The following is a 16082-nucleotide window of genomic DNA, read 5'->3' on the forward strand; positions in this document are numbered from 1 at the left end:
GAAACAGACAAACAGCAACCCTCCATGCCTAGGATCTGGAAACTACCTGAATCATAGTGATTTATACTGTAGATGGGTGCTTTTCTCTTTATTTGGATTTAGGTGCAGCTTGTTTCCTTATAATAGAAAAAGGTGTTTTTTCAATATGTATTTTCCTAAATAGCTATCAAAAACAAAGAGATAAATGAAGCCATAATCGTTTCACATTTTATCAAGTTAACTGAACACTTAACACATGTTCATGTGGATCGTGCAGTACTTCTCAAAGGTCCAGGTTGTGGTTTTGATGGGGTTTCCTTCCCGGACTCTGAAACACACCAGCGCATGTTAGGTCTGACCAAGGTTGGGTGTTTCTGGGCTTTGGGACGATGAGGTTTTTAATGCACTGGATATGAGTCCTAAATGCAGTGCCCACTGCTTCTTGCTCGGGGCGCCTGGAGCTGAAGGTCTCGCTGGCCGGCGGTCTGCACCGCCCGCTCGTCCTGGTGGTAGAGGACTCAGCGCCATCTAGTGTCCACTGGAAGCATAGCTAGACGGACTTCTGCTCAGAACGGACTCCCCTCCCACACTGCAGTCAATGTCAATGACTACAGGGGACCACAGAGTTGATTATGTTTTGTTTTTTTCTTTTTTAACTTTCTGTATCATTGGATTTTGAAACTTCAGGTTCTGACGAGCTCCGTTGTTCTTCAAAGGAGCTACATCGACTCAAAAGCCATGTTACCGTCTGCATTCTCTTAAAGGCTCACTCCAATAATGTTTTGCTCTATTGCAGACTTCTGTTGCTACGTTGTTATCACTTGCAGCTGTTATTGTGTAAAAGAGCTTTCTGGAAATGAGAGTTTCCTTATGATCCACTTGGCACCAAAGCATGCTTCTCCCAGTACAGCATGTCCTGTATTAGAGACAGAACTCTTGTCACCCCTCCCGATTTTTGATTCTTCTCTTTTTTCAGATTGTCTACAAAGCCTGGCTGTGTTCCCAGTACTTTGAAGTCGCTCAGTTTAACTGCAGAAAGACAATTCCTTGCAAGCAATACTGTTTGGAGGTTCAGACGAGGTGTCCGTTTATATTGCCCGACAATGATGAAGTCATCTACGGGGGACTCTCCAGCTTCATCTGTACAGGTATAGTGATGGCGGGTGTGGCCCACAGCCTCCCCTGCTGCTCCACTTTCCTGGGGGACGCTGGCTGGCTTTGTTGTTTCCTTCTGCGGATGGATGTAACCTTGAAGAAATGCCTGGTAGTTTTCCATGCTTTCCTCATAGGTGCCCTGAAAGAACTTGGTCTGGAAAGATCACATTATCTACAGAGTGCCTGTGACCCACAAGCATTAGCTTTGCAAAAGGATAATTCTGAGGGGAAAATGTTAGCAATCATGAGGTATGCTTGAATCTGACTTAGAGTAGTTGGATTCTGTGTGCATCTTTGCATTACATAAGAACAGAGGACGTGACAAGGCCAGTAAAATTATGCTGCTTCTTCACATGGGGCTATTTTTCTGAGAAGTTTTGTGTTACTTTATCTTAAATAAGTGTCAAGAACATAAAGAACTGTCTACCTAAGTTACTCGTGTGTGTGTGTGTGTGTGTGTGTGTGTGTGTGTGTGTGATGCACAATAAGGGCTGGATACAATTTTATATTATATTCCCCATTAACAATGTTTACTTCTTTCAGCAAATGTCTCAGACTGGGCCAAACACCAATATCAGCATTCAGTTTCTGGATATTTATAAGCATTACATAATTTAGACACAGAATAAAATGTAAAGAATAAAAGTAATTTTTTTTAATAAATGGTGAGTAGACAATGAGAACAAGACACTTTGCCATGGTGATGTAGCTCTACGGCACATCAGTACAAAAAGTGCTGTGTGGTCCTTGTCACTAGATGGCTTCAGTTGTGGCAGGATTAGCTTTCAAGTTTTAAGGATAAAATGCTACCATACGTATCAAGAAACATGAAAGGCTCCTTCATGCATTAGACTTTATGAAACCCCCTAAAAGGGTGCCATATTGAGATGCTCAACATGAGAGTTTATCAAATTAGTTCTAGAGCGCGTATTCATATACCTATCCATTACCCATACTGTTCTAAGTGATAACTATCAAGAGACAGTTGACCAAATTTGTCCCTTAAGAATCTGCCTTAAGAACTGGATGACTATTTCCTGTGCTGCCCAGTTTTGTGGGAAGAACATCTAAGTGAAAGTTACGAGACGTGGACTTTTGTCCCATTTCTATTAAATACATTCTCTCTGAGCCATTAGGTAGCTCCTCATTAGTAAATTAGTAATAGCAAATACCCTGCAGGCACATTTGCTATGAAGATTATGGATAAGAGAGAAGCACAAGATACATCATCAAAAGGCAATAGCCATTGTACATAAGAAAGTGATTGGTAGAACGTAAATGGATTTACCAATCATTTTTGTTACTCACTGAATGCTGAGGCCATTTTTCCAGCTCCTCTCTGGTGGGAAGACACGGCAAGAGTGAGAGAGAGAGAAGAGGGAAAGAGACAAAAAAGAAAGGGGAAAGAGGAAGGAAAGGAAGGAGGAGAGAAGGAAAGAAAGAAATTAGTATCATCTCCCTTGAATTTAAGCCAAAATTCATCAGACACGGGCTTTTAATTTACTTGACATTCACAAAAAACTTTCCATAAATGGTCATCCAGATAAGGTCTTCAGCTCTTGACTCTGCGGTCAAGCAGGTGTCCATGATTTTAGGATTTCAGAGAAACTTGTGGCATTTCATGTAAAGGTTGTGTGCTTGTTCATTCACATGCATATAGATTTTTTTCCTAGAGAAGGTCAGAAGCTTTCACCAGGTTCTCAAAGTAGACAACAACCTCAAAACCTCAAATGAAGGACTAGATCATTGTCTTGATCTTCTCCTGTACCTGGTCTTTAATCTGTGTGTGTGGATCTGATATAGGTTTGAATATTTGTCCCTCTTGTACACTTTCAAAGTCATCAGAAAGCTAAAGATGGGATATAATCTCTTTCCACACAACATGGGCAAAAAGTCCACCATCTATCTATCTATCTATCTATAGATAGATAGATAGATAGATAGATAGATAGATAGATATCTATATATATATAATTTTTCGGGGTAGAGTTGACACACAGTGTTACATTAGTTTCAAGTGTACAACACAGTGATTCAACAAGTTTATACATTATGTTGTGCTCACCCGGCAAGAATAACTACCATTCATCACCATGCAACACCATGATATTACAGTATCATTGACTATATTCTTATGCCTTATTCCTGTGACTTATTCATTTCATAAATGGAAGTCTGTACCCCCCACTCTCCTTCGCCCATTTTGTTCATCCTCCGCACCCTTCCCTTCTGGCAACTATCAGTTTATTCTCTGTATTTATGGGTCTGTTTCTGCTTTTGTTTGTTTGGTTGGTTGGTTGGTTGGTTGGCTGGTTGGTTTTTTTAGATTTCACATGTAAGTGAAATCATATGGTATTTGTCTTCCTCCTTATAGTCTAAATTGTCTTTGAGTTTTGAAAATTCAGCTTTTTCATAGCCATGGCTACATCGTTACAAGAAAGGGACAGGAAAAGGGAGGTGTCACTGGGTTCAGAGAAAATGCCATGGAGCCTAGAAGATTTTTGAGAGCATCACTCAGTACCCAGAACCTAACTCTTCATTCACCACTCTCCATTGAGCTCTTGTTCCTTTCACTACTCAGCTTCTCAAAAATGTGCAGAATAAATTCTGAAGGCATTTTACTTTGAAGTTCTACAAATTTTTTTTGGCAGAAAAGATACTAATCTTCAGATTGAGCTTCTTTTCTACGGTGTGACCCAGGCCTTCTTGAAGAATTCTTATCTCTCTTGGTAACTAGCAGCCACCATTTCTCCCTTAGATGTCCCTTGAATTGTGCTGCTGGACCTGAACAAGAGAGATGTTTCTACTGAGGCCAGTCACCTGCTGGCTTGTCATTACTGAAGATGGTTCCAAACACAACCCCCAGAATAGCATCCTTCTGGGAAGAAGTTAGCCCAAAGCACAGCTCCCAGGGACCACTGGTCAAACCTAGGGACCCAAGGGGCTTGTCACACTTCTAGAGAAACTAGGAAGACTTTTATAAGTATAACATTTATTCTCGAACATTGTCACACAATTTTTGGCTCCTCATCTCTTACAGATGGACATGAAGGTCTAAATAAGTCACCTTTTAGATGGAGTGCATATGAATCATGTCAGGTGCCTTTATGCATTTTGAATGAAATGTCTTCAGTACTCAGGCAGGATTGGACTAAATATAGTAGAGAAATAGGATTTTTTTTCTAGTTTCCCAACTGGCTGCAGATAACCTAAGGCCCCCTGGGATGGCAGGCTCACAGCAACTCTGTATGTTCTCAAGTGGTTGTAAACCTGTAGGACTTTTTCCTTATTGAAATAGAACTAAACACAGTTCTATGAAAAGAAATTAACCGATAGGTTGGTCTTAATCTTGCCTTCAGTAATTCGTCTTTTTTGTTTTAATTTGATAATTTTTCCATTCTGTATAGTGGAAAGTATATAATCATTTATCATCAAGAGTTGAATGAATAGATGGAGTGCCCTTCAAATTCCACATATTTTAATATGGAGGTTTCCCTACTATTGGAAATACATCCAATTCACAAATTCCAGAAGAATAGAGACCCCCTCTAGAATCAGCCTCAAAAAAGAATTCAGTAAGCACATTCCTGCAGATGGCTTGTTGCCAGATGCTGTCTGAGGGAGGATCAATTTTGTTCAAGGTTCTTCTCCATGGTAACAAACCAGTGGTGTGGTGATGACTTTTCTGTAGAGTCCTCTGCATCCAGCCTTTTAGGGATGTGGGATTATAGGACATTCAGTTCTTCCTCTCATAGATACTTTTATTACCTATATACTGACACTCAGGATTCCTGTCGTCTGCCCCAAAAGGGCATCTCAGCCCTTGGGTTCAGCTTTGGTGACAGTTATTAGATTCAATGTTTAGTGCATCATTGTTTATGATGTTTACACTACTTACCCATCTCCTAAATTTGAATGTTTTAATTTTTTTTTGTTTTGATCACCTGCTACTTCATGTGTCTATGATCCTTAGTAAGCCTGTCACTTACGAAAAAAGCCAAAATATCCAAGAATGCATATCTGCTGCTATTCAGTGTCTTTGACTGAGGATTTTGCAGAAGGTCATGGCCAAATGTTCTAACCACAAACGTAGACAACAGGAAGAATGCCTCTGTGTATGTTTAATTTTGATTCTGTTTTAGGAGACAACGGAAAGACACTTTGCCTGAGATTGCTTTTGGGTTTTATTTCTTTTAAAGAATAGAACGGACACATTACTGAAGGCATATTTGGAAAATTAACTGGGGAAGACTTCTGACGTGCTGTCAGGGTGAAAGCTGTCTTTTAGTGTTAGGCTAAAACTTTCCAAGGTGGGTTCTGTTCTTGAGCTCAGTTCACATAATGCACTGCTATTTTAGAAACTCCGTTTCTTCATCTTCAAAGTGCAGCGGTGGAGTCGTTCGTAGATTCTAGATGTCAACCCATCACTGTGGTAATTATGCGGGTTTCCCCCTGCACCCTCCCTCGCCTTGTTCTAGAATACCCGGGAGAAATCCCTGATTGCTTACCTGTAACAGTGAACCAACATGAGGAAAACAGAAGCAACAGAGGATCACAGGCTGTGTGTGCTATGGTAACAAACATTATGAAAATTACCATTTGATTGATAGATAAAAGAGAGTCGACAGGATTTGCTACTCTATTTTTCATAAATTATAGGTAGAAAGAAAGTAAAGTTGGTCTGCTGGGGGTTACTGACAAAGGAGAGAAAACATATTTTGAGAAATCTCTGTAAATTCTGCATTTCATTTTTGGGGGCTGTGACAAGAATAAGGTTATGTTTCTGTCCCTGGGGGGAACGCAGTGGTGCTGTTGCTGGTGATGGTGACAGGGCTGATTAGACGTGATGGAGGACGCGCGCCCCCTGGTGGCGCCTCTGCGCTACTGCAGCCTGCGGTGGTCGCCTGCAGGCATGAGGAGGAGAGGGACCTCCGGAGAGAAAGGGGAGGAACTCCTTTGATGTGCATATCGTTCAAATTAGAGAGGAATTTTTTAATGTCTTATGTCTCATAATTCACATGAGAGCATTCACAACTGGGAAAGATTATTTCCAAAATCCACTTCTGACATGACTGGGAGCTGATAAAGATTTTTTTTTTTAGTAACAAAAGATTTCCTCATTAAAAGAAGTATGTTAGTGGAAAAACCAGCTGCCCGGGGTTTTAGTTTGTACACCTGCACTGTCTTAAATTCCTGTATTTTCCTCAGTGTGTGAATATGTTTCACTGTTTCCTAGAACGTGGAGGAGGGGCAGTTCCGAGAACAGAATAACCAACTGACACTTTTGTTACAGCGCCATTTATTGTCACAGACCTTCTAATCAATATATAAAAAAATAAGGCCAAAAGAGAAATTTGAGGGGAGATGGCATGACTAGGATAAAATAAGGAAATACGAAATTGGGTTATTAAAAAAAAAAACTTAAGTAGAATGTAGCAACTTTGTGTATTGGGGACGTCTTCTTCCATTAAAACATGGTACTTTTTGAGGTTTATTCAACTTCACATATTCAGGTCTGAGTTCAGGTCTTCATCCTCAAGACAGTCTTTCCCGATGCCATTCCGACATATTCCCAACAGCTCAGGCTAGCCTCCAACAAAAGGTTAATGTGGGGAACAGGCACTGAAGAGCAGTTAGGATGTCTGGATCCTACCCGTAACTGTGAATTTTGGAAAGTCATGCCCTCTAGAAGGTTTCCATGTCCTCATCTTTCCAAGTGGCTAACAGAATCTGGAGTTTAATGGGGACCGTCTCTGGTCCGTCATGGTCCTTGTGGAAAGTGCTGTGGCTCCAGAGCAAAAGGAAGACGACGCTCATTCCCACCAGGGCAGAAAGACACCTGGCTCCTGAATGATCCCAGGAGGAACTGTGGATAAAATCATCTAGTTCCCACCTTGCCGATAACAGGGATCATACCCTTAACAAGCCTGCTCACCGAGACCAACTCTGGGGGAATTCTAACAGAGCTCAAGGTGCCCCCTGTGTTCCATCTGTATGCCTCATCTGGTCAAAGAGAAGAACTGGAAGGGGTTAGACCAGGGAACGTCGAGGAACCAGGCGTGGAACCAGCCCCAAGAAGCATGCAGCCTGGGTTACGGTGAGCTCGGAGTTTGCTGCTCCGGAGAGCCAACAAGGGCCGCACCTGTGGCCGTTTCCTGGCCTGCCATTGGGTAGGTGAGCCCTGAAGGTGGACTGAGCAGAAAGCCAGCCTCTCTGATGCCACCTCCTAGGAGGCTGCAAGTGACATCCGCCCATAGTCGCCCGTTAACCTACAGCACAAGGGACCCTTCTTGTATCTGACAGCTATGTCTAGTCCTCTCTGAACCACCCAGGATGGAGAGCCACCCCTTGCTCAGCCAGAACTGCTGACTGCAACCCTAACAGAGGGGCGGTGCTGGGCACCGGGACGGCAAGTTGGTTAGTGTAGACTTAGGTGGAAGTTGAATCAAACTGTCAGGGATTCTCTCTAGAGCAAGAAAGGGGATGACATACACGTCCTCGGGCAGGTTTCCCAGACCCGCATGGGACTGATAAGACGCAGAAGTACTTAGAGCTGGCGTGGCGGTGGGTACGGAGGTAAGGCAAGGGGGGAATGCAAAGTCTGAAACTTCAGTTAGGAAGGGTTGGGCAAAGAAGGATCTTCCAGAACAAGCAAAATCTTATTTAATGAAGGTGTGTCCCTGCTTTGTCTGGATTCAACATCTCTGTGAATCATCTGTATCCTCCTTGGAGCTGTTCTGGATACTGAGCTGCTTTAGACATTGCAAGTACCTTACAGGATGATAGAAGTCAGTCAATTTCAGAACCAGCCTGAATTACAGAAGTCATGCGGTCTGATGTTCGCCTTCACAGAGGATTATACAGAGCCCCCCCAACACCCTCCTCCCCAAAAAGAACACTGTTACTCCAGAAAGAAGACTAGATCCACATTCCCTGGCTGTTAGTTCAGTGTTTATATTACTAGGGCGACAGGAAATGACCCGTCAGTCCATCCCGAGATTAGCCTGCAAGCTGTTGCTTTCTTCCCACACAACAACTGGAGAGAGCGGGTCCAGAGGTGAAAGGGAAGACCGACCCCAGCTCACAGCCTGTGTAACACGTCTTCAGCCGTTGAACACACACGCCCTCCTTCACGACCTCACGTATCACATTAAAAATGAGCATTACAAATGTTCTCTGCCCAGCCCATTTTTTTTCTGGTTGAAGGAAAGAGAACTGCCAAGCTCTCTTCTCTGGAAAATGTGCTGAGATGGCTAACTTTTTCAGATCAGTTAACAAGGTTCGGTTTTTAGGTTGCGTACACACAGACATGCACACGTGTTAGTGCGAAGGGTCATGACAAAGACCCAAAGTCTCTAAAATGTTCGTGTAAATATTGTCCATCTAAATGACCTTCTTCTACTTTGTATTTGGTCATAAATGTGTGTTTGTGTCCTGTAAAGAAATAATACATTAGATAAACTTTAAAAAGGAAAATGAATGAAATTTTCTCAATTTTGAACTCCTCTGTTTTTTTCTTTTTTTTTGATGGTTTGGCTTGAAATTACCAGATGAGTTGGTGATTGTTAATTGATAATAATATGATTATCAGGTAATCATAATGTCTACTCTTTAGGAAAAGAATATTAGAACATGTCTTCAATGTGCAGTTTCTTCAAATTAGTTTAATTTAGAAACAGTTTTTATACTTATGATGCAGTCACTGTTCAAAATAATTTTTAAATTTTCTTTGAAAATAATTTTCGTCGGGGTGCCTAAGTGGCTCCAACTGTAAGCATCTGCCCTTGGCTCAGGTCATGATACCGGGGTCCTGGGATCGAGCCCCAAATCAAGCTCCCTGCTCAGTGGGGAGTCTGTTTGTCCCTCTGCCCCACCTTCCCACTCATGCTCTCTCTCAAATAAATAAAGTCTTTAAACAAAAAGAAAAGAATTTTCAGTCTTCAACATTCTTTTTATGCTTTAGGAGATTTATCTGAATGTGTAAGTGTGTACACATGCACACATACACAGACATGTAGCCGTATATACATATATATAAAATTAACTTATGCATACAAGTCACATATACAATTTAAATATGCATATAAAGAGCTAAATTTCACAAGTAATGCAGGTAATTATAAAAGGAAATATGTTTAAAAATCGACAGTCGGTTTTTAAGCACAGCTTTAAAATTAGCTTTAAAGCCAATTCCAAAAACAGGAGTGAGTCCAATTTAGGAAAGACAGAACGGATGGAATTTAATGTTTAACCTCCCCAAAGGAAAGCTTGAACACACAAAGCCCAGTTGAGAATAAAACTTCTAGGATGCTATTTAAGACAATGGTTTTATTGCCTTAATTACCCTATTGGTTGCACTACCTTCCAGTCCCAAATGCACCATACTGTCTCTTCATTAACCGGTTGTTGCTGCCCAAAGCCAAGCACAGAGTCTGGAAACCCTGGCCTCACCACGACACTCATGCCCTCTAGTGAGTGTGGGGTTCCGGGTACCCTTCATTAGCATTCCCTCCTTACCGAACATTTCATTATCAGAGGGGAAAAATGCTTTGTTGGGTTGACTTGGGACATTTGCCATGATTCAGTCTTTCTTTGTGTATGTGGACTCGGAAAGCCCCAGAAAGTCCAGGTCCCTCCTCCACCTTTGGGGACAAACATTGCAAAGGAAATTAAAATAATTTCAACCACAAGAAATAATTGTCCTGAGATAGTATCTACTTCTTCCTGCATCACGAATTCTTGCAGAGATCATTTAAAAATGTAGAGTCCCATTTTGAATGTGCAGAGCCAATGTGGAGTCTGATCTCTTCCAAGGTCTAATGTTACATGCACATAAATAGATAAAGTCCACATCTTTGCCAAACACACGGTGTGGTATAGGCCAGTTTTCAGGAACTGGACACAAAGCCACACTAGTTTTTCACCAGCTGTCTTTTCTCTTGCAATGTCCTTCTCTGTCTGCCGGGATGGCGGGTAGACATGTGCACTGCATCCATGGATAGGAGCAAAATCTTATGATCCCACTGATGATCACCGAGACTAAAGCAGCTAGAACACACACTGTATTTGCTTATTTTTGAATTGGTAATACGTGCACACGCACAATGTTTAAAAGATACTAAGGAGTGGAAATGAAGCCAAGTCCTTCCCCACTCCACCCGGCAACACAGTTGTCAGCTAGAAATGTATCATTATCCAACCAGTTCCAAATCGATGGCATTTAGGTAATTTCTAATCTGTTATTAAATCCAGTTTGGCAAGGGCTGTTTTTGGTGCTGTATCATTTCCTACACTTGTGATGTTATCTGTGGGGTAAATGCTGCACCAAGAGGTGGAGGTGGGCTTGCTGGGTCAGTGTTTGGAAGAAACTCACCATGTGGCCCATTCAGGGCAAGGATCATCCCTTTCTCAAAGTCCTGATGCCCTTAGATGGTCCCTAAGCTCCTGCACCAGGTTAGATTCATCCCCTGTGACCCACTTGCCCTGCCAGGCCTGCCTTCCCCCATACCTTCACCTGGCTAACCCTTTGCATCTGTCATTCTCTTAGGAGGCCCCTGACACCCTGAGTTTGGACTGTGCCCCTGTCTTGTAACCCCGCTGTGCTGGAGGGCACTTCCTCATGCAGGACCGGCCCATCCTCCCCGCCTCACAGTGAACTGGATGGGGCCAGAACTTAACGTTGCTTCTGACCGTGTCTCCAGGGCCCACAAAAGTGCCTGACACAGTGCTCAGTAGGCAACTACCTAATGGATGAATTAATGGGTAACAGCCCAAGGGGGTCTGTGGTAGTCCCCGTTGTAAGCAAGGAGAGTCCCTCCGAGGTGGGGAAGTGCCTCAGGAAGGCAGGGTGGTGTGAGGAATGTCCTGAGAGCGTGCAGGTGTCTTCTGCCTGTATCCCTCTGCCCGTGACATCACGAGGATGCACACAAAAAGGGGACTGACAGTTGGTGCACTTTAACAAAATGTTCCCCCTGTGGAGACAAGAGAAAGTCAGCATTTCACTTTAAAGCAATCTGTTCCTTCATGTTCCATCCCCGCCATATGCATTATGAAGACTCGTGCTGAATGGAGTTCAGACCATCATCCCGCACCTTGCTTACTCAGCACAGCCTGGAGCACTGAGACTTTACAAAAGCCTAGTAAATGCTGTGATATCTCACCTTATGGGATTTACATTTTAAATGCCACCCCCCCCATCAAACTGAGTGTCATAATTCTGTCCCCGGCCCCCTAAATTCATAGGTTAATGTCCTAATCACCTAGTGCCTCAGAATGTGACCTTATTTGAAAGTAGGGTCCTTATGGAAGTAATCACGTTAAAATAAGGTCATTAGCCTGGGCCCTCATCCAATATTGATTAATGTATGCATTAGTTTGCTAGGACTGCCAAGACAAAATGCCACTGACAGGGTGATTAAAACAACAGAAATTAACTTCTTTACAGTCCTGGAGGCTGGAGTCCAAAATCAAAGGACTGGCAGGTTTGGTTTCTCCCAAGGTCTCCTGTTTGTCCGTTTTCTTGCGGTGTCTTCACATTGTCTTCCCTTTGTATGTGCTCCTGGTGTCTCCCTCTGTGTCCAAATGTCCTCTTTCTCTAAGGATATCGGTCAGATCAGGTTAGGAGCCCCCCCCCCCAAGACCTCATTTTAAAATAATCACCCCTTTAAAGAGCCTATCTCCAAATATGACCACATTTTGTGGTACTGGAAATTAGGGCTTAACATACAATTTTAGGGGACAGAGCTGTCCCATAAGAGCAGGCTCATAAAATAGGGAAATTTGGACACATAGAGAGAAGACGCTGTGAAGAGGCACAGGGAGAAGACAGTCATCTGCAAACCAACCAGCCAACACCCTGACCTTGGACCCCTGGCACCCAGAACCAGGAGACCAGACATCCCTGTTGTTCAAGGCCCCCTCTGTGGCACTGTGTCATGGCAGTTCCAAGCAATGACTAGCAATTTTGGAGTAAAACAGATACATTCAATATTGTTTGTTCAAGAATAGAATAATGTCTAAGTCTTATATGAAGACAAATTTTGCGTACTTCAAAAGTTCTGGAGGATTAGAGGAGAGGAAGCAATAAAAAGGAATTATAAAGGCAATGAGAGAGCTCAGCAGAGAGGATTTAGAGGATAATACTTATGTAGGGAGAGTAATAATGAAGAAGAGAGAGTATTAACCATTACAGATCATTTTTAATTGTAAGATAAAATTATTTTAGTAAATTTCGTGAATCTCCTTTTGAGGGAGTTTAGAAGCACAATCAGTTTGCAAGGCTGTCGAGTGTTCTGTGTCCACATTTTCATGGTCCAAAAATTAGAAGATTTTAAAGTCTGAATCTGAAATCTGTGGTTCTCAGGAAACTGCTGTTAGAGCATTTTGGTTTTGGAAAAGTCTAGCCACTCTCTGTACTTTCCGTTCAGTATTGCTGTGAACCTAAAACTCCTCTAAAAATATTAAGTCTATTGTAAATGGGGGGGGGGGAACTCTAGCCAAATAAACTTTCCATCTCTAGATAAGTTGTCTTCCATTTGGAAATGTCATTGTTCTAATCACTTCTAACCTACTTTTGTAGCGGATGGAAATATAACATATAACAGTTGTACTAAATTTGTGGACAGCTTTTGAATTCTAAATCTTAATCCTTTCAAAAAGAATGGTTTACATCTATGTTCATTGATGTTATTCTTTCCAAAAAGAGATAACTTTTGAAAGCTTGGAGAAACTGCCATCAGGGAAAAGCATTGAATGTATTGAAAAATCATGAGCTCCATCAAGTAGCACAAACAGAAACAAACGTGAGCATGTAACTAGGGGACTCCTTTTGTGAAATTGTGAAGTCTCTGGCTAAAAGGACCCTGGCTGTCACCCAGCTCCATGGTGGGTCTCACGCTGGCTCCGAGGACAGTTCCCTGGACTGAGGGAGAACTGTAGTGTCACTAGGAACCAGTCCAGTGATCACTCAGAAATGTCTGCAGGGTGAAGAAGCAGGCAGGGCCTTGCCTGACTCATATTTGTCCAACACAATAGCTCAATGTTAAATCTGGCAGATAAGAACACTGAGAGCAGGGAAATTAGGAAGCCTTCCCAAGTTTCCACGGAAGCCAGTGGGAGAAACCACAAGAAAAGCCACAGAAGCCACGGCATCTGACTTCCTGCCCAGCACAGCACCTGCTCTTGCTCACTGGTCCTTTTCACCAGGCCTTTACTTTGTACTACCATAGCTGACCTTCTCTTCACTGTGACTTTCTTACCACACACTTGACTCCAGAAGGTCATGAGCTCTTCTGGCTTTTATTGTAAAATGCCTGCTATGCTAGAGAGAAATGTCCAAGCTTAAATGTGGTAAAAGTATTTAAAATCATATTCTTGGGGCGCCTGGGTGGCTCAGTTGGTTAGGTATCTGACTCTTGGTTTTGGCTCAGGTCATGATCTCAGCATCCTGAGATCACACTGGGCATGAAGCCTGCTTAAGATTCTCTCTCCCTCTCCCTCTGTGCCTCCCCCAACCCATCTCTCAAATAAATAAATAAATCTTTTAAAAAATTATATTCTTTCTCCTCCTTATTTTACCTCTTGAAAAGCATGTCCTATGTCCTTTCCTCCTAAGTATTTTTTTTTTTTTGCATTTTCACACATTCAACAAAAATTTCTAAGGATCCATTGCATGAATTTTCTATTGCTGCCCTAACAAACTGTCACTAACATAGTGTTTAGAGGCTTAAAACAACACAAATATGTTATCTTACAGTTGTGGACACAGATCTCACCAGGCTAAAATCAAGATGTCTGAAGGCTGTGTTCCTTCTAGAGGCTTGAGAAGAAGATCTGGATTCCTGATCATTCTGATTGTTGGCAGAATTCATTCCCTTGCTGTTGTCGGACCAAAGTCCCCTTTTCGTGCTGGCTGTGTGCTAGGAGAGCTCCCAGCTTCTAGAAGCCACCCACATCCCTTGGTTTGTGGTTCCCCATCTCCATGTCCAGAGTCAGCAACAGTGGAGAAGGTTCACCCATCACATCTCTCTTACCCATGATTTAGACTCTTTCTTTCCATTTTAAGAGCTCATGTGATTAGATTAGTCTTACCTGGATAATCTCCCTATTTGAAGGTCGGCTAATGAGCAACCTTAATTCCATCTGCATCCCTAATTCCTTTTTACCATCTAACCAGATATTCACAGGTTCTGGGATTCAGATGTGGACATCTCTGGGGTGGGGGGGGGCATCATTTTGCATACATCTATTATCAAGCATTGTGCCAGATGCTGGTGATAGATTAATCGATGTGGTTCCTAACCTAAGAAACACATGTTCATTTGTAGAAGTGAACAAATTACAGAGAAGCTGGACTGGCATTATTACACGTAAAATATGAATTGAGTACAGAGGAGGAAGGGCACAATTCACTATATCTCCATAACTTTTCTTGGAAGTAAATATGGAGAGTATTATTATCACAAATGCATAGACATGAGAAGGGGCTACAGAAAAACTAGATTTCCCTGGGTTTAAACAGGTTATTTCCCAAGCAAAGATAAAATCCATGAAGAAGATTTAATTCACTGCTTTTCAATTCTTTCGATACCAATATTAGCACTTTTTTACTTTGGTTCTTTTTATTTCTCCTTCTATTGCCTCCTAACATCTACTTTTAATTTAATACATAATCTTTTCTTTTTTCCTTCCTTTCTTTCTGTCATCAGCCATGCACATTCTCCTTTTCCTGCATCTGTTTCTTGCATGAAACAGAACTTTTAAGAATGCTGTCTTACCCACATGGGATAGGATGGCTGACGAATCAAACAGCACAGATGTCAAGTGGAGGGGACCCAGGGACCGCACCTTCTCCACACAGTAGTTTATATTGTATTGCCTCTGAGAGACATTTACTTCACAACGCATTACTACTAGTCTTCCTATCTTCCCAGCTTAGTAGGTCTTCTACCAAACCCATATTCTCAGTCTCTCAAATAAGAGTTATAACTGAGTGTTAAATCCTGTTATTTTTCAAAAAGAAGAAGAAGGGGAAAGGGAGGGGGAAGAAGAAGAAAGCAAAGGGAAAGAGGAGGAAGAAGAAGAGGAAGAAAAGAAGAAGAAGAAGAAGAAGAAGAAGAAGAAGAAGAAGAAGAAGAAGGAGTTATTATTATTTCCCGGTGTTTCATCTCTATCACCTTAAACTCATTCTTTGGCGAATTGGCAACCATTGTCAGGCTCCTTTGCATTCTGTTAAAACTTGGGGTTTTTTTTTTTCAATGATGGACGTAAGCCAATAACCCCAGAGGGCGACAATCAGAAAGCAAAACAGAAATAATTCAAGATGTCATTGGATGAAATGAATCATGATTATGCCGCTCTACCTGGCATTGTAACTAAGGAAATAAACAATTAATGGGCTGCAGCCTGAGACATTCCCTTTGGCAACTGACATGCCAGAATCTCACTCAGTGGAAAATATGTGTGAATATAAGATATAACTTTATTTTTCATGGAAGTGTGCCTTCTAACCATGAGTGATATCGTCTTCAAATGGACCTACACTCCGTCCACCAAATCCCACCTGCCTGCCACCGATGTGATTGCTTCCAATGTTTCTGTAATTCCTTTTTGAAAATTGTTATCTTATATGACTGTATTTTCCTTTGAATGCCCTACTTTACATGTTGAAACTACAGGAAGTCAGTTCAATTCAAATCAGACAAATAAAGGTGGACAATAGTTCCAGTTAATATTCTTTTTGTTAAATTTAATATTGACTCTAAAGTACTGAGACCGATTTTCTCCTCTGGTCCACAAGCTGGCCTCATATATTTGCTTTTTTTTTTTTTAGAGTCAGAGCATTACCAATTTAAGTTTTGGCATTTGTTTTGAGTAAAGACATTTTGACTAAAGTCACAACTGTTTTTCTTCACATGTAATGTTTCAAAAACTGGTACATGAAATTAGGA

At 41.9% G+C, this 16082-nt stretch overlaps 1 protein-coding gene across 1 annotated transcript in view; it reads left to right on the forward strand.

Annotated features, from left to right (window-relative positions):
• The first annotated feature begins 959 nt into the window (after window positions 1–959).
• The window catches only part of NALF1 (NALCN channel auxiliary factor 1), a 32926-nt gene continuing 17803 nt past the window's right edge, over window positions 960–16082 (forward strand). Inside the window, exon 1 of the mRNA XM_073894270.1 lies at window positions 960–1127. Coding sequence (XP_073750371.1) covers window positions 1083–1127 — 45 coding nt within the window. The 5' untranslated portion in view covers window positions 960–1082. The remainder of the gene's footprint in view (window positions 1128–16082) is intronic.

The sequence above is a fragment of the Callorhinus ursinus genome, unplaced genomic scaffold (assembly GCF_003265705.2).
Source record: "Callorhinus ursinus isolate GAN/ISIS: 27379988/994484 unplaced genomic scaffold, GSC_fseal_2.0 scaffold7, whole genome shotgun sequence".
Lineage (NCBI taxonomy): Eukaryota > Metazoa > Chordata > Mammalia > Carnivora > Otariidae > Callorhinus > Callorhinus ursinus.